We start from the raw sequence: 24,789 nt of genomic DNA, 5'->3' as shown, positions 1-24,789 counted from the left end.
AAACATGACCATCCTATCTAATAAAAGATTAATATGCAAATTGACCATCACTACAACACACAAGATGGCCACCCCCATATGGTCAAATATGGCTGCCCCCATGTGGAAACAAGATGGCCACCACAAAATGGCCAGCAGGGGAGGGCAGTTGTGGGCGATCAGGCCTGCAAGGGAGGACAATTGGGAGGGACCAGGCCTGCAAGGGAGGGCAGCTGGGGGGGACCAGGCCTGCAGGGGAGGGCAGTTGGGAAGGACCAGGCCTGCAAGGGAGGACAGTTGTGGGTGATCAGGACTGTAAAGGAGGGCAGTTGGGGGGGACCAGGCCTGCAGGGGAGGGCAGTTGGGGGTGACCGGGCCAGCAGGGGAGAGCAGTTGGGTGGGGGACCAGGCCTGCAAGGGAGGGCAGTCGGACATCCCTCAAGGGGGATTGAAGAGGGTGCAGGCTGGGCTGAAGGGACCCCCCGCCCCCTTGCACAAATTTCATGCATGGGGCCTCTAGTTTAGAATAAGTGTCCATTAAGCTTTAACCATGGATAAATGACCATCACTTTATTTTAGGAAACCCAAATAAAAAACAAGTTTCAGATTGGAATGTACTTCAGCTCTTTAGAAAACCCAAGTCTGAAATGTTTTCTCTCTTCACACAGGCCAGCTCAGAATGACTTACGGAGTTCATTTCCTTCACTGAGAATCTCCACCCGGCGTACAAGCTGCTCAAACAGATTCCGCAAATTCAGCATCGTAGTATCCATCTTTCTGCCAAGAAATCAAATATACATTAGGGGTCCTGCCTTCTCCCCCAGACAAAAGATTCAGTCGCAATCCAGTACAGTCATCAGTGACTAACATCTGGTCTCTTCCATTTGTAGCTACCATTATAAGAATCACAAGTCAACAATTTGTGTAATCCTTATTATAAAAACAAAGTTGGAATGTTTAATACTCATTTGAAAATTAGAAAAGCATTTCAGACCTCTGATTATAATACCCTCTTCCTGCCTACTGCTTTTCCTCCACTCTGCAATCACTACACAACTGAGAGGAAAGCAATTAGGGACAAGCATGTCCGCTGATCACTAGGTGACCAAATACAAAATGTGGTTCTTAGTCAAGCATACTGATTAATAACACTTCTACCACTTTAATCCTTCTGGACACTTAAGACCTTCAAGATAACTTAAAGGTTTATTTTTAATTTCATTTTTAGCTAGTACCCCTGTTGCATCTGCCTTTTAAAATGCAGGACATGGTCAGCACATTTCCTACCAACAGCACAGATGACGTCACACAAGTGATTAAGTGGGGAAATCGCCAGCTCAGCAGCACAAGAATTATTTCTGTAATGCAGGGCTCTCTGCTAGACTGCATGCAGGGACTATGTCTAATAAATTTATACTAAGTATAGGCAAAGGCTTATGTTATACCACATTCTGACATCAAGGAGACAATACACCACCTTCACAGATAGAAGGGCAAAGGAAAAATCATTTGCTACTGTGTTCTGTATAGTGAATTTCAAGCTTGGTATTTCTCCCAAAGAGCTGCTGATATTACATTAAAAATGGTGTCCTTACTAGCAGTTTTGCTCCAACTAGACTTTAACTGGGAACACTTTGAGAAAATAAGCTCTTCATTTAACAGGAAAGAAAGAAAGACAACAACTAGATATTACATAAACTATCAAGAAAATTTAAAAAATTAAATTCATATAAAAGCTGAACATCTAAAGAAATACCATTAAAGGATTATTCTTATGTTTCAACATTCTAGTCCAGGTCCTTATTTCATACTCTAAATAAAATTTGAGGAACTCTTTTATGAAGGTTTAGTGATTTTATAATGTTTATAAGATTATGCCATATGCTATGAGGGCAAAAAAGAAAAAGAAAACCACAAAGAACAAAAGAATATATAAAGATATTTTCTATTAAATGCTACAGAATTAATCATTTGTATGATGATTGCTCTAATAGCAAAAAAAGCTTTCAATTCCAAGCTTGGATGCAATATATACCTGAACTAGGGCCGGAAACCAAGATTTTCAAATGGCAATGTATCTGTTCCAAGCTACATGAACACAGCTAGCTGCTAAGCAACCAGACCAACAAATTTATTACAAAGATCTTTCTCTAAACTAAGAACAAAACTAAAATAATAGCATTGAAACTGGCAGGAAGATATCTGGAAGTTATGGAGAAGCCCATGGATTTAACAATATGACAAAACAGGCAAATACATTCAAATGCTACGGGAAAGAAGCAAGAATAGGGCATTCAAGATCCTACTCAAATGATTTCCTTTGGCTCCCTGTGAAAATGGAAGATACTGATCACTTTTAATATGGGATATTGACTTCTATCATTTCAGCATTCATCTGTATTATTCTGAGACTATAAGCTCAGACCTAGGAAAACTGACCAAGAATGCAAAAAAGGAGTATTTCACAGTGCAACTAGGGTACTAAAAACTAGTTGTTAACATTTTTTTTCCCAGGAAGTTTTTATGACTTAAATGGCAATACAATAACCTGATCCTTTGCCCCTTTATAAGAAATCATCACATTTTCTCAAGTTCCTCTAGTCCATTATTCTTCTTTTCTATGTTTTTTGTACATACCACTTCCTAGAGAGAGGGTTTAGGGGAGGTACTCTCTTGAAAACACAACCTGCTTCCTGAAAAATCTAAGAACACAGAGAACCTACCTGGGGACATCTCCTCATCATAGTAACTGTTATCTCATATACTAGTAACTACCTCAATCTACATTGTTCTCCTAATATGATGCCTAGTGCCTAGAAACTAGCTATATAACTGAACTTCCAGTGCTGTATTGTAAAACGGAAGAGGTAACCCTAACTCTGTCAGACCATTAGTCTCCAGATTTAGAATTTTAGTTTTACTAATAGTTTGATTATGGATTTTTCTCTATTCTTCTCTCTCAACACCTGACATTCCTTTAGTTCAGAGGTTCTCAACCTTTCTAATGCCGTGACCCTTTAATACAGTTCCTCATGTTGTGGTGACCCCCAACCATAAAATTATTTTCGTTGCCATTTCATAACTGTAATTTTGCTACTGTTATGAATCGTAATGTAAATATCTGTGTTTTCCGATGGTCTTAGGCGACCCTGCTAGCGGTTCTCAACCTGTGGGTCATGACCCACAGGTTGAGAACCACTGGGCTTTAGTTCAATCCTCCAACCTCTCAAAAAATGTATCAATGCCCTGACTGGTTTGGCTCAGTGGATAGAGCGTCGGCCTGTGGATTGAAGGGTCCCGGGTTCGATCCCGGTCAAGGGCATGTACCTTGGTTGCATGGTACATCCCCAGTGGGGGGTGTGCAGGAGGCAGCTGATCGATGTTTCTAACTCTCTATCCTTCTCCCTTCCTCTCTGTAAAAAATCAATAAAATATATTTTTTTAAAAAAATGTATCAAACTATTCCACTTTAATCATTACATCTCTACAGACTACTCACTCATTTATCTCACCAGCCCTACCCTCTCTCCTAATGCCAACTCAGCAGCTCTCAATTTGCTTGGGATGCACCAGATGCTGGGCTTGATTCTGAGATATTATCCAATCTTATCCCCTCATATACATAAAGTTAAAAAAAAATGTTACATTACAGTAAGCTAAGGTTACTGAAGAAAAAAAATTTATAAATTTACTGTAGCCCAGTGTTTATAAAGTCTACAGTAGTGTATAGTAATGTCCTAGGCCCTCACATTCACCCACTCACTGACTCACCCAGAGCAACTTCCAGTTCTGCAAGCTCCATTCATGGTAAGTGCCCTATATGGGTGTACCATTTTTATCTTTCACACCACATTTTTACTGTTACCTTTTCTGTTTAGATATACAAATATTTACCATTGTGTTACAATTGCCTACAGTATTCAGTACAGATCATGTGGTATAGGCTTAACTTTATTATCAATTACCTATCCACTGACCTACCCTACCCTACTGACTCCCAATTTTGATTCCTTATTTTTATCATTCTCCCACTCACTCAGTTCCAAATCTCAGAATCACCTAAAGTTAGTCCCTTTCTTATAAGTATAATCACCAAACCTGTGCATTCTTCTCTCATGTGTATTATAACCATCCCCTCATCACACGCAGGTCATCATCACTCACTTCACCTGATCTTTCCCCCACTGCTTTACTTAATTGGCACTCAGACACATATACCTTGCACTCTAGCATGTATGTACCATCCCAGGTAAACTGTAAATTCGAGAACAGAAACCTTACATTTGGCACTATTGTACATACAAACACCCAGTATTTAAAAATATTTGACAAAAGTCAGATCACACACACACACACACATCCAGTCATCACTCTATTGTCAAAAGAATTTCCATTCTACGTGAACATCAATGTATAATCTAGATTTTTTTTTTTTTTTAATGTTAAAAGGGAGCAGGGCAGAGCCCTGGTATAAAGTCTTAGTTCTTCTATTTACCAGTAGTATAACTTTAGGTGAGTCACTTAATTTATGAGACATATCTATAAATAGGAACAATAATACATGTTCTAGTTACCTCACAGAATATTATCAATTAATGAGTTAAAAGTTTTATAATGTACAGCCCAGGCAGTGTGGCTCAGTGGTTGAGCATCAACCTATGAACCAGGAGGTCAGGGCACATACCCGGGTTACGGGCTGGATCCCCAGTGGAAGGTAAGCAGGAGGCAGCTGATCAATGATTCTCTCTCATCATTGATGTTTCCATCTCCTCTCCTTCCCCCTTCCTCTCTGAAATTAATAAAAGTAAATAAAAGTTGTATAATGTATAAATTGAATCTTACCATAAAAATACATGGTATTATTATAGTAGATATGAAATTTTTGTTTTTGCTTTGGTCTGACAGTTGTTATTTACACTATAATGATTACAAAATTATAGCTGGACCCCAGACCAAGAAGAATGGGGAATAGCAAAGTCTGACCAGTTCTAGGCTCGTTTTTAAACAAGCTGTTCTAAATGAGGCTTATTGTATCTAAGAGTTAGTTTTTCCTCTAACATAGGTTTATTTAGGATAATAATAAAAAAAACAGAACTAGGAAAATATAATCCTCTTTTCTTCTTTTTCTTTTTTTAAATATATTTTACTAGAGGCCCAGTGCATGACTGAATCATGCACATGTAGGGTCCCCTACACGCTTTCGCTTTCGATCACGGGGGAGCTGGGTGCCTGTCCGCTGGTGCACCAGGCCTTTCAGAAGCCTCCAGCGTGGAAGGTCTGGTGCCTGAGTGGACAGGCACCCAGCTCCCACGCTTTTGTTTTCGATTGCAGGGGAGCTGGGTGCCTGTCCGCTGGTGCACCAGGCCTTTCAGAAGCCTCCGGCGCGGAAGGCCTGGTGCCTGAGCGGACAGGCACCCAGCTCCCCCGCTTTTGATGGTCCACGGTGGGACGTGAGCTCACTGCCCCAGGGGCCCCTTCTGTGCCGCAGCACAACCATGGCGCAGACACTGCTGAGCTCGAGCCACCGCTGGCGAGGCGAGCTCAGCGTCCCGCCGGCCCAATCAGCCACCCCGGCCACCCCGAGTCCCACCCCACCCCCACGCCTCCTGGCCAATCGCGGGCATAGTGAAGGTACGGTCAATTTGCATATTTGTCTATTATTAGGTAGGATTGATTTTTTACAGAGAGGAGAGAGAGGGATAGAGAGTTAGAAACACCCCCTACTGGGGATGTGCCGGCAACCAAGGTACACGCCCTTGACCGGAATCGAACCTGGGACCCTTGAGTCCACAGGCCGACGCTCTATCCACTGAGCCAAACCGGTTTCGGCAATCCTCTTTTCTTTAGACACTAGGGGACCATAATTCATTTTTACTAATGTTCTATAGAAGTGACTCTCAGGAATTAAAAACTTTTATAGAGGACTAAATATCTTTTTGCATTAGTTCTAACTGTGATATCGCAGCCAAATTGTAACTTGCAAAGTTAAAAATTACTCATCCTATTCAATGTCCATTGAAAATGGCTTAATTTTCCTCCTGGGTCACATTTTCACCCCCATGAGTACTTCTTTATTTCTCCCCCTTTATTATTTAGCTCCATAGCTAGGAGATACACTAATGTGAAAGGAAACAAAAACAATGTCATATTGTAGTACATTGCTTTGCAGCTGTACAACAGCTGTCACTTTTCACTACAGAGGCGGCTGCCTTTTGGGAAAGCTGAAATGATCCCTGTGTGGAGCAAGGAAATCAGTTTGTAGAGCACTTTAAGCAAAAAGGTGCTAGAAAATCTCAGCTGTTATTGATGAGAAGCCCCAGAGGTGGAGAAGTCATTGTTACAGATTCCCAATCTGTGAGTATTCCTAAGGGAGCAATTTTGCATCACCGGGAAAGAGCCTCAGCTTGATGTGATTGCCTTGAGTCCCCAATTTAATTTCAGTCACCCAGCCAAGAGACAGACATCGTCTGTCCTTCAGAATAACAGACTACTACACATCTTTACTGCAGAGTATCCTGGCAAAGTCTCTATCCTCTTCTTCCTCCCCCTACAAATAACATTATTAAGAGACCTATACATCATGTGTTTTAGATGCATCAAGGGTGTTAAATATTGTAAGCCAAAGCAATGGAAGATTGCCTGAATTTTTCAGGAAGAGTTTTAATGAAAAACATTCTCACAAACATTACTAAATCTGGAGATCCCCAAGAAATCAACAGTATAGGTTCTCTGCTGCCAAGGAAAACCATTCCCCAAGACAGTCTCAATACTATAGAATTCTTCTATATGAAAGCATTTCTTTTCCCCAAATGTCCAGTTTCTGCTTCACCATATCAAAAGCCTCTATACAGCCCGGCCAGCATAGCTCAGTGGTTGAGCGTCAACCTATGAACCAGGAGGTCATGGTTCCATTCCCAGTCAGGGCACATGCCCAGGTAGCAAGCTCGATTCCCAGTAGGGGGCCTGCAGGAGGCAGCCCATCAGTGATTCTCTCTCATCACTGATATTTCTCTCTCTCCCTCCTCTCCCTTCCTCTCTGAAATCAATAAAAAAAAAATATGTATTTTTTAAAAGCCTCTATTCAACTGGCAGGCAGAAGGAATATCTTGAAAACAAATGTTTTTATGAGCAAATCAATTGCACAAAGAGTAAATAGACCATCTTCAGGCCAACATGAATGAAAACCAAAGAAAGGGATGAGTTGAATTATTTTTCAGAAAATTATTACCAGTACAATATATTAAGTTCTCCTTTTTTTCTTCTGTGAATTCCCTTTATGAAGTGCTCCATTCTTCAACATCTAGTATAAGTCTTATCAATTCACCAAAGCATTCCCTAACCATTTCAGTCCAAAATGATCTCTTCTTTATCTACAATATTTATTTAGCAAATATAAAACATTGCCTCATATTGTTAATTTTCTGTTCAAAAAATTTAATTTTTAATAGTAAATCTAAAGCCTTACCACCCTAACTATATGTACCTCCTTATCTAATCTTTGCCCATTATGCTCAAATTTATTTCATAAAAATTACAATCACAGCCGAGACCGGTTTGGCTCAGTGGATAGAGCGTCGGCCTGCGGACTCAAGGGTCCCAGGTTCGATTCCGGTCAAGGGCATGTACCTTGGTTGCGGGCACATCCCCAGTAGGGGGTGTGCAAGAGGCAGCTGATCGATGTTTCTCTCTCATCGATGTTTCTAACTCTCTATCCCTCTCTCTTCCTCTCTGTAAAAAAATCAATAAAATATATTTTTAAAAAAAAATTACAATCACAGATAGCACATAATTTTGTTTTGCTTTTTTTTCTACCATGTTTCCATTAAGTTCCAAAAAGTTGATGAGCAATTATTTGTTTAGCCGTTCTCTTCTTTGGACGTTTAGGTAATTTCCAGTTTTCAGTTACATCTGCCTGGAACTTCTTGCAGTCACTCCCTTACCTCCTTCTTCAAGTGTTTATTCAAACATCCTTTCCTCAGTGAGGACTTTCCTAGCCACCCTATTTTATTCCTCACCCAAAGATATGTTTTCTTAACTGATTTTTTTTTAAATGTGTTTTTATTGATTTCAGAGGGAGGAAGGGAGAGGGAGAGATAGAAACATCAATGATGAGAGAGAATTATTGATCGGCTGCCCCCTATTGGGGATCTGCCCAGGAATCTGACGGTCAGCTCCCAGTTCATATGTCAACAGTCAACCACTGAGGCACGGCGGCTGGGCTTAATTGATTTTGATTGGTTGCCTCCTGTTTGCACCCCAACTAGGGATCGAACCCCGGGAATCAAACCCACAACCTTTTGGTGTTTGGGACGATACTCCAAACAATTAAACCACACGGCCAGGGCCAGCCACCCTATTTTAAACTGCAGGCTTCCCCTCCAACACGTTTCTGCTTTATTTTGCTCCAAAGCACTTATCCCCATCTAACAACATACATATACATATTAACTTATTTATTTGGCTTATTGTCTGTCTCCCCAGGAGTTTAAGTACCAAGAAGGCAGAGATTTTTGTCTGTTTTGTTCATGGTGGAGCCCCTGGTGTCCAGAACAGTACCTGACACTTGGCAAATGATTGATAAATATTCACTGAAGGAATGACTTGAATATCCCACGGACAGTGTTTTTCTTCAGGTGGCCGTGTTCCTTGGATTTCCAAGGCTGGGATTACTATATCAGAGAGTAAAAACCTCTTGTGGCTCTTGATAAATATTGCCAAAATATTTTCTAAAAGGGCTGTACTAATTAATACACATTACTTTCAACAGTGTACAAGCCTACTAGATTCACCACAGTTATCTTTTTAAGTTCTATCACCCCCCAAATAAACTGCAAGCTCCTTTAAAACCAAATAAGACTGCCTTTTACCTACATTTTGCACTTAATATTGTTGAATGATTAAGCTATAGGAGAATGATAATGACATTTCTAAAAAAAAAAAAAAAAAGGCTTATCTTCCCACCCACCCCACGTTCCGCCTACGAATGGAATCCTATGGAGAGGAATGTACGTGAAAGTATAAACGTAAGGCCTCGTTGTTACTAAGACGAAGAATTAATTAGGGTGGGAAGGGCAAGAAGTCACTGCCGACGCCAGCTTACCTGGACGCCCACAGGGAAAGGCACTCCCCCTCAGCCGCCGCGGCCTCTCCCACACCAGGGTCCTTCCCTCGGAAAGGAGGGGGTGCTACCCCCAAAACTCCCAAACTCTCATCTAGGTGGCAGCCACACCCTTGAGGTGGCGCTTGCCTTGTTCAAGCCACCACCTTTACAAAAAGACGCCCCGGCTTTCTACAGAACGCGGCGCCAGGAGCGAAGTCTCCCCCCGCCTCCCCGGCCGCCACCCATTCAGGCCGCTCCGGCTGCCGGCCCGGCCGGAGTCCCAGCGGAGGGGCTGTGGGCGCCGCCTTCTCACCGGCACCGGCGGCGGCCTCGGCTCACCACTGCCGACGCCCTCCCTCCTGCCACAAACCCAGCGCCGTACCGACCTCTCCTCGCAGACCCCAAGCCCACTCAGCCGGGTCGCTGGGCCCCACCTGGGCGGCCTTCCGCTTCCCTCGGCGCCGCACCCAACGGCAGAGCAGCACCGCGCCGCCGGCTCTAGTTTGAAATCCGGCACCAACCAATCACAGAGACATTTATTCCTCCCGCGCTGGCCCTCGACGCTGCCACGCATGCGCAGCAGGGCCGCGGAGGGGCGGGGACAGATGTAAGCATGCGCATTCTCATAGAGTGAAGCCAACGGCAGCCATTTTTACTAAGGTCAACAGTTTCAGTTTTCCCCCTTCTGCACCCCATGCCCCGCTCCCCCCGCCCCAAAGCCCTCTCCTGAAGCCATTTAGAATACCATGTTGACTAAGGGCAAGTGATAGTTATTGAGTACAAATTTTTTTTTAATTTTTTTTATTGATTTCAGAGAGATAGGGAGAAGGAGAGAGCAATAGATCAATGATGAGAAAGAATCATTGATTGGTTGCCCCCACACTGGAGGTTGAGCCTGCAACCCCAGCATGTGCCCTGACTGGGAATCAAACGGTGACCTCCTGGTTCACAGGTGGAAGCTCAACCACTGAGCCATGCCGGTGGGGCTACAAAAAATTTTTTGTTGTTGAAAGTATTACTTATGTCCTCTTTTCCCCCATTGACCCCTTCTTGCCCACCTCCCCCCCCCCCCCCCCCCCTCCCTTGAGTATAAATTCTTGGCCTCACTGTTTACTCCAGGCAGGGACAGGGTTTTTAGAAACTATCAACTTAGTGTTGGGTCTGGCTGTTGAAGAGGTAGAAATCTGGAAGGAGATAGAACAGTAGTCATTAGCAACCATATTTATTGATCTATATAATGCCTTCGTTTATTCATGTATTCATACAGGTTTTAATTTGACACCCATTTATTAAGTGTACCAAATTCATAACGAGCACTCTAGTAGCAAGGAATTGGGAAAATAAAGATGATATGATCTCTGCTTTCCAGTAACCACCAATGAAGGAGACAGCTCAGGTAAACATAAATATATACAAAGTGAAAGTGCTATAATTCCATTCAATAAACGTTCATTTTGAACTTTGCATTGGGCTAATGTGGGGCTTTCATACTTTCTTTTCTTCCATGACCCGCGGTAAGAAATACATTTTACATTACAACCAAGTACCACAGAACTCTGCTTATCCTGTACTCTGAACTTTCTATTCTCTTTTTCTCTCCCATTTTAGTTGTCCCTACTTCATTGAATTTATTAGTCAATATGATTGGCTACCCACAATTGGAGAAAATACTGGTTACAGCTTAGAAAGAGCAGTGTACTTTAATGGAAAGATTACAGATTTTATAACCAGAAAGCTTGATTCCATGCAAACAAATACTGATGGAGCACTTTTACATGGCAAGCATGCCACTGAACCATCTACATTATCACTCTTTCCCCTCTGATCTTCACTTCCTGCAACTATAAAACAGAAATAATAGTACCATCCCTATCGCTCAGGTGTTTTCCCAGATAAAACAAGAGACTGTATAAAATATAATTAAAGCCTCATCTGGTTTGGTTCAGTGGATAGAGCATTGGCCTGCAGACTGAAGGGTCCCAGGTTCAATTCCAGTCAAGGGCACATGACCGCGGTTGTGGGCTCGATCCCTAGTAGGGGCATGCAGGAGGCAGCTGATCAATGATTCCCTCTCATCATTGATGTTTTTATCTCTCTCTCCCTCTCTTTTCCTCTCTGAAATCAATAAAAATACATTTTCGCAGAAACCGGTTTGGCTCAGTAGATAGAGCGTCGGCCTGCAGACTGAAGGGTCCCAGATACATTCTGGTCAAGGGCATGTATCTTGGTTGTGGGCACATCCCCAGTGGGGGGTGTGCAGGAGGCAGCTGATCGATGTTTCTCTCTCATCGATGTTTCTAACTCTCTATCCCTCTCCCTTCCTCTCTGTAAAAAAATCAATAAAAAATATATTAAAAAAATAAAAATAATAAAAATACATTTTTAAAAACATAATTAAAATTTATACTTTGTAAATTGCAATACAGATTGTTATTGCTATTATTAGGAAAGAGATGAAGAAAAGAAAATATTAGCTGTACATATATTATCCCATTTAAACTTCCCAACAACCCTTTCAGGTCAAAAGGACTCGATTGCATTAGCCTGTGTCCCCTTAGGTACCTATAGTCATACAATGAAATAAGCACTAGGACTAAATTGTGTAAAGTGCTTTAGAAGCACAGATGAGGAAGCATTTAATCCTATCTTGGAAGTGGGACTGTTAGAAAAGCCTACAGAGACTTGATATCTGAGCTGGTCTTGATGTGTGAATAGGAATTTACCAGATAGAAAGAGGTGGCAAATTCCTGGCAACAGGGAAGATCGTGTGACCTCTCAGGAATAAATCACGTGTATATTTAATAAATATACAAGCAGCCCTGGCCTGTTTTTCTCAGTGGTTAGAGCATTGGCCAGAGGACCAAAGAGTCTCGGGTTCGATTCCCGGTTAAGGGCACATACCTGGGTTACAGGTTTGATCCCCAGTCCCAGTCAGGGAAACCAATTGATGTGTGTGTCTCTCTCTCACATCAATGTTTCTCGCCCCCCCAACCCCCTTCCACTCTCTCTAAAAATCAATGGAGCCCTAGCTGGTTTGGCTCAGTGGATAGAGCATTGGCCTGCGGACTGAAGGGTCCCGGGTTCGATTCTGGTCAAGGGCACATGCCTGGGCTCAATCCCAGGTAGGGGTTGTGCAGGAGGCAGCTAACCAATGGTTCTCATCATTGATGTTTCTATCTCTCTCCCCCTCTCCCTTCCTCTCTGAAATCAACAAAATATATTTTTAAAAAATCAATGGTAAAATATCCTTGGGTAAGGATTAACAAATAAATGAAACAAATATACAAGCAAACCATTTACAAAGGTTTAGGGATATGAAGGGACATTTACCTCAATATGCAAGTGACAAGCAAAATAAGCCAATCAGAGAAAGCTCAGTATCACATGATCTCACTCATATATGGAATTTAATGAACAAAATAAACTGATGAACAAAATAGATCCAGAGACATAAAAGCATGAAACAGAGGGAAGTTCCGAAGGAATTCAGAGGGAAGTTGTGTGTGGGGGGTGTGAGAGGGAGTGATTAACTGACGAACTTAAATGCATGTATGCATAGCCCGTGGACACAGACAATAGAGTGGTGAAGGACTGGGAGGGGCAGATCCAGGGTGGAGGAGATCAATGGAAAAAACAACAACAACAAACAAACAGAGGGGACATCTGTAGTGTTTTCAACAATAAAGATATTAAAAAGAAAAAAATATGCAGGTGATGGTTGCTGAGTGGGTGTGATGCCTCTTGGGCAGCTTTGGCCTGAGGAAAAGAAGGAGATAACAAAATATGTTGGGAACAGACTAGGAAGGATTGGACTATATCCTGTAATAGGCACAACGACAAGACAATGGGGCTTGGACTGACTGTGATTAGGTCTGCATTTTACAGAGATCATATGCTCATGTGGCATGGAGAATGGTCTAGAGAGTGAAAAACCTAAGAATAGAAAGACTCTAGCATAGATATGGAATAAACTCAAGTGTTCATCAATAGATTAGTGGATAAAAAAAGTTGTGATACATGGTAGACAGAGGGGTAGTTGCATATGTTGAAGGATGCAGCCTGCAGAATTCATGTTTTTTGCAAGATTGAAGTCATGACCAGTTTAGAAACTGTCACCCAATTCCATTTCACTGGTATCAAAAAATATTTCAACTCTTACACTCTCACAGGCAGAATGAATTGTATACTGGCCACACATGGAGGCATTGCTTTGCTGGTTTTATCTTCAAGTTAAGGTCTAAATGAACTCCAGCTGTGAAAACAGCATAAACGAATTCTAAACTGCACCTCATCTGTTAATTTCCCATGCCTGGAGAAGCTAATGGCAACTCATGTGATATTCAATTTGTACAATAAATTATGAACATGGTGAAAAAAAGTTGTGGTACATGTATACAATGGAATATTACTTGACCATAAAAAAGAATGAAATCTTACCATTTGCAATAGCCTGGATGGACCCTAAAGGGCATTATGCTAATTGAATAGGTCAGTCAGAGAAAAGACAAACACCATATGATTTCACTTATATGTAGAATTTAAAGAACAATATAAACTGACAAAATAGAACCAGAGGCATGGATACATGGTACAGACTGACAGTTGTCACAGGGGAGGGTGGAATGGAGGACTGGATGAAAGAAAGTGAAGAAAATAGCCAAAGAACATATATGCATAGTCCATGGACATAGACAACAGAGTGGTGAAGGCCAGAGGGAGGGGAGGGGTTCTGGGTTGAGGTGGGCAAAGGGGGGAAAGTGGAGGGCATCTGTAATAGTGTCAATAATTAAAAAAGAGGAGAGCCTGTCAGTATGGCTCGGTTGGTTGGGCATAGTCCAGTGTACCAAAAGGCTACCAGTTCAATTCCCAGTCAGGCCGGGCACATGCCCAGGTTGTGGGCTTGATCCCTGATAGGGGGTGTGCAGGAGGCAGCCTATCAATGTTTCGCTCTCACATCAATGTCTCTCTCTCTCTCTCTCTCTCTCTCTCTCTGTCCCCCCTCCCTCTCCCTCTGAAAAAAATCAATAAAAACAAAGGTTTGTTTTTTTAAAAAAATCAATTTAAAAAAATAGGGAGGAATCTAAAGAACCAAAAAAAGTAAATGAACAAACAAAATAGAAACAGACTCATAAAGAGAACAGACTGACAGTTGCCAGAGGGGAGAGAAGTTGGAGGACTGGGTGAAGGAGGTGAAAGGATTAAGAAGTACAAATTGGTAGTTACAAAATGGTCATGGGGATGTAAAGTATAACATAAGGAATATAGTTAATAATATTGTATTAACTATGTATGGTGCCAGGTGAGTACTGGAAATATCAGCAGGGGTCACTTTGTAAAGTACATGATTGTCTAACACTATACTGTACACCTGAAACTGTGGTAGGCAGTTAGACAGACATGAGCAGAACAAGGACAATAGGCCAAGTACAGAAAGTCACCAGAATGGAAAGTCCTGGGTGCTTAGCAACAGGCAAAACTGGGAAAACAAGGACCTCCATCCCAAGGTAACCTTTCCTCCACTAGCATATCGCTGGTCATGAGATTTAGAAGGCCCTGACCTTTCATATCGCCGGTCTTGTCATTTGGATCCTCCCCTGGCCTTTCCTCCCCTGGCATGTCGCTAGCCATGCAGCAGAACCCCTTGGAGGATAAACAGGAGGCCAACGAGTGTCCTCAAGGACTCCCAGGCTAGTCCTTGCACAACTGCTCCCTTAAGCTCTTACCCTGAGGGGTAATATCTGGGCCTCAGTTGTGTTTCAGCTCCAGGCCCAGAAAAGCAACAAAACCAGAAAAGCTGCGTCGTGGAGGCTGACCTCAGGATCAGCTGCATTGACTAATGAGCCCCCTGCCCTGGCGCCAGCCAATCAGTGGAGACCACCATCCTGAGAGGACACACCTGGAAAGCTGATTATATCCTATTGAGATCCTCCCCTGAAACTGACCCTAAAATTTCCACCCTAGAAAGTCCTTAGGATGAAGACCCAGCAGGCTCTCCCTCTCCAGTGCCTTTTCTACCCCCGCCTTCTTCCCCATCCCTCCACCTCCTGCGTTACCTTTATCTTTCTCTCTTTCTCCTAAGCTCCAAGGGCCCTTCTATCACCTCTGTAACGTGTTTCCTGAGCCCATTTCTTTTACGGCTCACTTCTACCTCTGTGGCTTTCTAAACAAACTTTTGCTTGTATTTGAGTCTTGGCTCTGAATTCTTTCTTAGGGAGAACTCAAGTGTGGAGGTTGCTGAACTGAGGTCCGGTCTGATTCCACCTGTCTAAAACCTGGTGCTATTTTTGCCGCCGACAAAACTAATACAAAATAATATTGAATGTGAACTGTAATTGAAAATAAAATTTAAATTAAAAATAAATATTCTTGCTTTATTAGGCAGAGAGGACGCAGGCTGAATTAGGCCAGTGGCAGTCGGGATGGAAAAGAGGAGATAGGTGGGGAAAATGTTAATGAAATTAAATGGACTTATTAAATGATTGCACCTGGGGGTGAGGGCGAGCAGGAGGTATAAAATGGCTCAGCTTTCTCCCTCTTCCTTTCACTCCTTACCCAATTACTGAGTGCAACTTCTGCGTGTTTCTTGGTTGTGCCCATTTTTCTCCTTCCGAGTGGCACCACCCTTGTCCAATTCAGTAGTCCAAACCACCAATGAAACTGTTTACCCCTCACTCGCATTTACACCTTGCATTTTCTAAAAATGCAATTTTAATCTCAAGTCACTCTTGTTTAAACCCATTCCTCCTCAATAAAGACCAAAATCCTTAACAAGGCTCCCCTAACCTGGCCCCTTGCTTGCACCTGGAGTTGCACTTCCAGACCCTCCAGCATTTGCAGTTCCCGACCCCCACTGCCTCTTCACCTGGCTAAATTCTACTCACCCCTCTGGGCAGCTTACCTGTGTTCTGCCTTTTCCAGGGAGGTCTCTGAGGCCTGGAGCCAGGCCTTGGCTATAAGCTCCGCTAGCACAATGTGCTATTCCTTGCATATATGTTGAAACAAAAGTATTTTCTTCGTCTTCCTGGTTCTTCTAGTTATCAGTTCTATGGCCTTTCACAAGTCATCGGTGCCTCTGCTCACTCACCTATGCACGGAAATCATAATCACACCTATTTCACGGAGTTGATGAGAGGAAGAAATGAGATATCCATGCCCTAGCCCAGTGGTTGGCAAACTCTTTAGTCAACAGAGCCAAATATCAACAGTACAATGATTGAAATTTCTTTTGAGAGCCAAATTTTTTAAACTTAAACTTCTTCCAACACCACTTCTTCAAAATAGACTCGCCCAGGCCACGGTATTTTGTGGAAGAGCCACACTCAAGGGGCCAAAGAGCCGCATGTAGCTCGCGAGCCACAGTTTGCCGACCACGGCCCTAGCCGGTTTGACTCAGTGGATAGAGTGTCACCCTGCGGACTGAAGGGTCCCCGCTTGATTCCAGTCAAGGGCACATGCCCGGGTTGTGGGCTCCATCCCCAGTGGGGGGCTTGCAGGAAGCAGCCAAGAGGTGATTCTCTCTCATCACTGATATTTCTCTCCCTCTCTCCTTCTCCCTTCCTCTCTGAAGTCAATAAAAATATTTTTTTTTTTTACAAAAAAGAACTTAGCACAGTTCCTGGCACACAGTAAGTGCTCAGTAAATATTCCTGATCTTCCTTACTGAACTATAAACTCCCAAAGAACAAAAGTGGGTACTCCTCTTAGTTACTGCTAAATTCTCTTGCTTTTGCAGCTCCAATAAATAGCCATTAGAGTAAGCAGAAGAGAGTTCAGTGGCTTGGTGGTAGCATTCCACCCCACCACCCAATCCCTGCGAACCAAACGATGAGTAGGGGGTTGAGAACACTGTTCCCCCTACACTTCCCTCCATCCGAAGCGCCACCACACCCCTCCCATTCCATTCAGCCCCCTTCCCTGCTGCACCAGGCCAGTGAGAAATAAGTACAGAAAAGGGGTGAGGGGGAGGGGAGTGTCCTAACACCCCTTCTTCCCAAACGATAGTTCTCTCGGAAAGAGGCATCCTGGCGCTGCAGCTGAAATGGGAAAAGCACGAGTTCTGGTGCCAGAAAGCACGGGTTCGATTCCCGGCCTGCTGCTTATTAGAGGCGCGCTCTTGGCCTGGTAATTTAATCTCCCGCGTCTGGGGAGCCCCACTCTCTGGTGGTTCCAAGGCGCCAGCGAGGTAATGGCTGGAAAAGGGCTTCTCGCTACTGGAACGCGCCGTCGGAGGGTGCGATAGTCACCTTACCCACCGCCCTCCCCGCCGGCGCACGCAGGGAGGAACAGCGCTGACCCCGCGCGCCCCGGCCGCCGCCTCGGCGCAGGAGCCACTAATGGATTCCTGCTAATGCGAGGACGCAGGAGACCCGGAGCGCGCTGCGCCCGCCCCCGCGCCCCACCTCTCCGGGGACCCGCCGCCTGCGCAGAAGTCGTGACGGGCCGCTCCGTCGTCGGTCCGGGAGCAGAGGGGGCGTGGCAGACTCCGTCCCTGGCTGTGCTCCGTCTGGTCCCCGCCTAACGTTGGACTTCATCCTCTCTGCACTCCCCCTTGGTTTCTGCGTCCCAGTTCCTTCTCATTTATCTCCATCTCCAGAGACCTCACTCGCTACCTCCATAGGAGAATTATTCTTTCCTCTATCAATTAAACCAAGATGTTTGGAGCACTTCTGCATGCCAGGCAGGGTGCTGAGCACGAAGCGGGTGGAGTGGGGACAAACAGCAGAGGGCGGAGGTGGGGGGTTGTGTTCTGGGGGTTCCGGGAGAGCGAGCCTGTTTCTGCCTGGGAATCTGGAGCGTCCACCTGGAAGAAGGGGCATTTGAGCTAAGCTTGGACAGATGGATCGGGTCCCAGTGGGGAGGGGAGTGGGAAGTGAAGTGGTCAGGAAGTAAAATGGAGAAAATCCAGTGTGGCTGCAGTGCTAAGTCCTGCCTGATTTGGGGGGGAGGGGGAATAAGACTGCAAAGAATTTTGAGGCCACAGTGGGAGAAACCTTGAATACCATATAATTCTGGAGATACTAGTGAGCCACTGAGCAAGTGACAGCCCTGTACTTCCAATGTTTCTAAGAGAAGCAGCAAAGCATGTGGTTAAATGCATGGGCTCTGGAGTTATATGGACCTTGGTTCAAGATCTACTTCCATCACTTATGACCTTCGTGATGGAACCTTGAATTCTTTGTGCCTGTATTTCCCTACCTATTAAGTGAGCGTGATCATTATAGTGTAAAGGGCTGTTGGGAAGATTAAATGAGGCAGTGCCTGGCACATAGTAAGTACTCCATAATAGTAGTTCTTATTATTTTGTGTCTCTCTGCCTTCCTGTCTATTCTTTTCCTTTCTTCTTTAAAATTGATTAGAGAGAGAGAAAGAAAGAGAGAAATATCGCTTTGTTGTTTCACTTATTTATACATTCACTGGTTGATTCTTATATGTGCCCTGACTGGAAATCGAACCCCCAAACTTGTCATAACTGGATGGTACTCTAACCAACTGAGCTATCTTTCTTCTGATGATCCTTTTCTCTCAACTCAAAAAAAAGCACAAAAACAAACAAACTTCCCAAATCCATTATTTCCCCGCTCCATGCCTAGAAATCACCCTCTTACAATGAATAGAGTATTGAAATAAATCAGACTCTAACAGAACCAAGTCCCTTCAGAAACACACATGTGCCCCTCCCAGGTGCCCACGCTCCGAGGAGCCTTTCTTGAGGGAGAGGGTATAGTTACTGAGGTACTAAGCTCATCTCCACCAGATTCTAGTCTCTTTCAAAACAGGCCACAGCTCATTCACCGCACCTTGAACCATCTCTACCAACATCCTGGCCTTCAGTAGGTCCCTGCTCTATACCAGAGGTTCTCAAATGTTAGTGTGCACTAGAATCCCCTAAGGGCTCTTGCTATAACACGGGTTGGTGGGCCCCAATTTTAGAGTTTCTAATTCAGTAGGTCTTTGGTGTGGCCTGAGAATTTGCATTTCTAACACATTTCTAGGTGATGCTGATGCTACTATCTGGGTGGGTAGGACCACTGCTCCATACTAACTATTGAAAGGCTATATCCAAGAAGGTATTCTCACCATCCCCTGCTGGTCAGACGCATCCAAAATCCAAAATATGGATCCAAGGTTTAGACTCATGAAGGGTGAGACTCAGGGACTTTTTAAAAACTTCCCAGGTGATTCTGAGGTGCAAACAGGTTTAGGATCCACTCGCCTTCTGTTGCCCCCGCCCTCCCCTACACACTCCTGTATCCCCTCCTCATTGTGTCCACCTCGGCTAACCCTGCGTCAAGCAAAGGCCACCGCCTGCCTGCCTGCATTTTACTCAGAGGACTCTGGGTTCAAGGTGGCTGGAACTGTAGGGAGACAGGCTGAGAGGAGGGAGAGGAAAGTAGCTGGTTCTTTAAAAAGACTGGAGATTTATGTCATTTGTAACAAGTAACACTTCTACTAATTGTTAATCCTAAAAGTCAAGCCAGGAGCCAGTTCTCAGAGGAGGCAGACCGGGAGTCAAATCTGGGCTCTCCCCCTCTCTGATCAACTTCTGTACCTCCAGTGTTAAACGAGAATAATGGAATCTACTTCACAGGGCTGATTTGAGGATTAATAAGGAGATTATGGATGCAAAATCCCCTTCCTCAGTCACTTCACAATTTACCCACACATTTTATTAGATTCTCCTAATAGTCCTGTGGGGTAAGAAAGGCATTATTCCCACAGGGAGGGGAATATTCAACTGCTAATTTCCTCCCATTTTATAGAGGAGAAAGCTGCGTCTCAGAGAAGTTAAATGACTTGCTTAGAGTCTGTGCAGTCTGGACATAGGTGGGAAAGGGCTCGAAGCAGAGCTGGCTGTCCTCCTCTATTCTCCTGCCATTTCCTCCCCTTAGCTCCCTTTTGCAGCTCCTCTTAGCATGTTTTACCCGAATCTGAATAAGAAGATAGAGTGGGGGCTCCCTGCACCTCTCACAGATGGTCCTGCTCTCCTGCCCCTCCAGCCAACACTGCCTGCCACTTCTTCCCTACATAGGACTGATGGCAGGCCTGTGGCAAATATCCAGCTAGAATTCAAATTCTGGTCCTGGTGGTGTGGCTCCGTTGGTTGGGAGTTGCCCGGAGGTTGGATTTCAGGTCGGATGCCTGGGTTGTGGGCTCAATCCCTGATCCCCAGAAGGGTGTGGGAGGCAGCCAATCTAGGACTGTCTCCTCATATGTGATATGAGTGGTTTAAATCTATAGTTCCCAAATTGTCGCAGCCTTGGAGTGATCACAGGAGATTCAGCCCCTGGCTCCATAAAGGCTATGTGTAACTGGGATTGCCGAGGGGGGTGGGAGAGGGTGAATAAAATACAACGTAATGTTAATGATGTTATCCAGCTCAGTTATTATGCATTTTTCAATCAACAGCTATCAATTGTTTTTAATTGAAAAGGTTAGATATCTGTGTCTAAATGTCTTCTGAAGCCTCTTACTGTTGCATCCTACACAGCTACACCAGAGAAAGGGTGATAGGCCACCAGGGGGCGCTGCAGCCCTGTGCATTGTGGAAACTGAGGCCCCCCTGGGCAGAAGGCTGCTCCTCACAGGGAGAGGGGTGGGGCCAACGTTCCAGTCCTGGGTCTGTTGACACAACTGAGACCTGTGACCCTAAGGCTCTGTAAGGGAGGTGTACTAGTATCTCCAGAGCAGGGGGCTGTGAGGGACCTGGAGGGGACAGGGACCTGTCCCAGGTCACTCCGCACTGTGCATACACCTGTGTGCGTGTGGTAGTGAGTGATAATTCCTGCTGGTTGGGACTGAGCTCTATTCCTGGCCTGCCATGTAGAAAGTTTCTCACACCTCCCCTCTGCTGTCCTCCGGCAAGGCTTGATGGCCACCCCAAGTGAGTGGCTTTGGCATGAACCTCGGGAGTTCAGAGAATGAATGGAGACCTGTGGAAGAGGCGGGAAGGCTTTCTGAGAGTGGAGTTGATAACAATCAGAAAGGAGCAGGAAGGTCAGTCCAGGCAGGGGAGGGGGTTCTGTGTAGAAAGGGAATAGTTGTGAGAAGATCTATGCTAAGATGTGGGCCTGCCTTGCCTGGCAGGAGGAGGCAGCAACTGATGGCCAGAGGGGAGGCAGGAGCAGTCACACCCTCTCCACTCTGTCTTACCTCCTCACACACCCACTCTAACCCTGCTGAACCCTGGGCGGAGCTCTGGCCCAGCTCAGCCTCTTCAGTCCTGAGTTTCTCCCTGGCAAGAGCCAGAGAACCTCAAGGAGAGAGAAGCGGGCTCCCACACACATACTCCAGAGGCTGAGGTCCTATCACATTCCCTTTCACAAACTGTCAGGATCCCCAAAACTTTCCAGCCCAACCTGAAGGTGCATACAGACAGGTGCTCACCTCGATGGAACATGGGGATCCTACGACAGACAGACAAACCACACACACACACACACACACACACACACACACATGCACACACATACACACACACACACACACACACAAACGTCCTTCCAGCCTCCTCAGACCAGAGCACTGGACACCCCGCCCCCCGCCTGCCTAACTGTTGCTCTAGATGTGCCACGCCCTTCTCCTCCCTGGCCAAGATCCACTCGTCTGCTCTGCCCTTCTCATGGACCCCCAGCTGTCCCTGAGCATTACATTCCTTCCCACAATCACCCTCTGCCTGGGGTTCTGGGCACCAGCCCTGACTCCCAAAAAGAGTGCCTCCCAAACCCTGCTCCTCCCACACCCCCACACCTCTCTGGCCCTCCCCTGATGCCTTTCGGAGGTTTGCCAAGCCTGAGGGCTCATCTAATCAGGGAAGACCAGAAGGAGAGGCAGCCAGAGCAGCAGGGGGCATCATATCAGCAAGGCTTCTCTAGGCAGCAGAGTGGACAGCAGGACAGGGGGGCCAGGCCAGTCACTCTGGAGAGGGTGGGAACACCCCACCTTCCCCCCATCTCAACAGGACCATCTCCCAAACTTAAAATTTTGGCTCTAACACACACACACACACACACACACACACACACACACACACACACACCCCAGGTCTGTCTGCTCTGCAGAAGTCTGTCTCCCTGGGGCCCTGGGCCGGCTTCTTCATTGCCCACCAAGCCTTTTCCATCTGCTTTCTCAGTCACGGGTTCCCCCAGAGATCACCAAATGCCCCAGTCTCTGTTAGCCTTCTAGAGACCAGGCCATATCAAAGCCGGGATCACCGAAGCTGCCCCAGTTACAGCCCAACCCCTGCGCTTCCCTCCCACCTTGGTGCATCCCTCCCACCTCTGTGAAGCCTTCAAGGCTGAGAGGGAGGTCAGAATGGAGCCCATTCTGGCAAAATGAGAAAAGATTAGAGCAATACATTTGCTGTCAGAGGCAATAAGGCTGCCTGAGCAGGGGAGGAGGAATATTTGATTTCAGGCTCTTGGGGGTCTTGATGGAGGAGCACGAGCAGCCTGCAGCCCCAGGCCTTACAGAGTGGGGAGGGCTGCTCCCAGCCCCAGCCAACCAGGGACCCCGGCATCCCAGCCCTCCCAGCTCTTTATCGACCCCATCCTCCACAGTCACCGCAGGGTTCCAGCTCCCTCCTCCCTCCCCTGCCATCATTTCATTTCTCCCTTTCCACTGCCAAACTTGTTTCCCAGAAGCAGTTTTTCTCCCAGTGCAGGGTGATGGAGCAGAAAGAACACTGCTCTAGGGGCTGGAGATGAGGCCTGGGTTGTAACCCCCCTACTGCGTCCAAGCCTCCAAGCCCAGGGACTTCATGCAAGTCACTGAGCCGCTCTGAGCCTTAGGGCAGTGTGGGCTGGGGAGAAACACAGCATTTAGCATCCTGAGACCTGGGGTCAGCTCAGCCACTCACCACTTCAGTGGTCTTGGGCAACATCACTTAACCTCCCTGCGTTCCCATTTATTTATCTATAAAGTGGGGTGAAGCAATATCGAGGCCTGTGTCCTAGGGTACTGGTGACTATCACAAAGCTACGGACATGAATGCTGTAAACAATTGTCAGGATGGCATTGTCTTGTCATGTGGGATTCGTGGCAGGTTCCCTGGCTGGAGGATGAGCCTAAAGTTCATCTAGAACAGTGATGGCGAACCTATGACACGCGTGTCAGCACTGACACGCGTAGCCATTTCTGATGACACGCGGCCGCATGCCGAGGATGAAACATTTGCTGCTCCTGAGGATGAAAACATTTGCGACTAGAGTCTTGGAGTTAGTTTTTTCCTCAAAGTGACACACTACCCGAGTTATGCTCAGTTTTTTGGCGAAGTTTGACACACCAAGCTCAAAAGGTTGCCCATCACTGATCTAGAAGCTTTAAGAGGTTCCCTCCTGGCCCTGGAATCCTGTCTCTGGGCTCTGCCCTCCTTGATGGTGGGGGACTCTGGGAAAGGCAGATGAGGTGATTCCTTGGTCACACGGGCCTGAACTGAGGAGTCAGCTCTCCTGGACCAATCCTGATCAACAGGGTCTCCCTCCTAATTCCTCCAACCTCATCTCCATATGTGAATGAGGCCCCAGGAGTCAGGCAGTGTGGCTGGTCTGTCTGCCTGGATGAACTTCAGCCCAGCCTCCAGGTGAATGACAGATGCTGGGTGGGAGAAGGTGCAGGGAGGGCTAGAAGATAGAATTAACATTTGTTTCCAAGCTGCCGTGTGCCTGGAAACACATCATATCTCATATGATATCTGGTCTATACAACAGCCTGAGAGGGAGGTGTGATAGACAGGGAAGTTGAATAATTTACCTGTTGTTAGCAGTTGGAAAGAATTGTGACTCAGGTTGGCTGGATCCCAACACTCCACACTGCCTCCTACTGGAGCAGAAGGTAAAGCTTTCAATCCTAGACCTGGCTTCCTACAGCTGAGCTGGAAAACTGGGCAGATCTTTAGGAGGATGGTGCTACTTAACCAACTCAGCACAGAGAATGCTTTGGAAAGTGGAGAGCCCTGAGCAAAAGCATTAACCCTCCATGTGTTTTTTTTTTTTCTGGTTCCAACCTAATTTCCCACCACTCCCCTGCATGGTCCTCCCCTCCCGCCAGACCTCCTCACTTCAGTGTTCACTTGACACATCAAGCTGTTTCATATCTTCCCCTCCCCCTCTGCCTATCCAGATCTCACGTATCCTTTGAGGCCTAGATTGGGGCCCCTCTCCCATGAAGTCTTCCTTACCACCCAAGTGGCAATAGATTAGACTTTTTGGATGCCTTTCACATTTTATGAACCTGTCCTGATTCCCCAAGAGGGTTCCCAACTGATTCTCTGAGGGCACAGCTGTGTTTCCTACCTGTTTGTAATCTTGCATGAAGCCTGGTACAGATTGGGTGTTAGAAAGACTTTTGCAGCTGGGGGTGATGATTGTGGTGCTGGTGCTTATGAGAGCGTTTATATTTGAGTTCAAAGTAGAGGTGGGGATGGTGGCGACAGTGGTGATGGCTGTGGTAGCAGTTACGGTGGGAGTTTGAGAGCATGGTTGTGGTGGTTGTGATGGTGGTAATGACAGTGATGGTGGCTGTAGTAATTACCTATTGCCGCATAACAAATTACCCCCAAAACTTAATGGCTCAAAACAACACGCATCTAGTATCCCATGTTTCTGTGGGCCAGGGATCTAGGCACGGCTTAGCTGGCTGCCTCTGGCTCAATGTCTCTTACACGGTTGCAACCAAGGTGTCAGCTGGGGGTGCAAACTCACCTGTAATCTCCA

At 45.7% G+C, this 24,789-nt stretch overlaps 1 protein-coding gene across 2 annotated transcripts in view; it reads right to left on the bottom strand.

Annotated features, from left to right (window-relative positions):
• RACGAP1 (Rac GTPase activating protein 1) overlaps window positions 1-9,610 on the bottom strand; it is a 35,131-nt gene extending 25,521 nt beyond the window's left edge. The window contains exons 1-2 of one of the 2 annotated variants that reach the window (XM_008140660.3): window positions 9,466-9,610; window positions 668-756 (exon numbers count right to left, since the gene is read on the bottom strand). In XM_008140660.3, the coding sequence (XP_008138882.2) occupies window positions 668-752 (85 nt within the window). In that variant the 5' untranslated portion in view covers window positions 753-756; window positions 9,466-9,610. The remainder of the gene's footprint in view (window positions 1-667; window positions 757-9,465) is intronic. The other variant, XM_054719098.1, reaches the window with a different exon arrangement.
• Between the last annotated feature and the right edge of the window lie 15,179 nt (window positions 9,611-24,789).

Source organism: Eptesicus fuscus, chromosome 7, assembly GCF_027574615.1.
Source record: "Eptesicus fuscus isolate TK198812 chromosome 7, DD_ASM_mEF_20220401, whole genome shotgun sequence".
Taxonomy (NCBI): domain Eukaryota; kingdom Metazoa; phylum Chordata; class Mammalia; order Chiroptera; family Vespertilionidae; genus Eptesicus; species Eptesicus fuscus.
The sequence above is the reverse complement of the archived record's forward strand: the minus strand, read 5'-3'. Positions and strand labels throughout refer to the sequence as shown.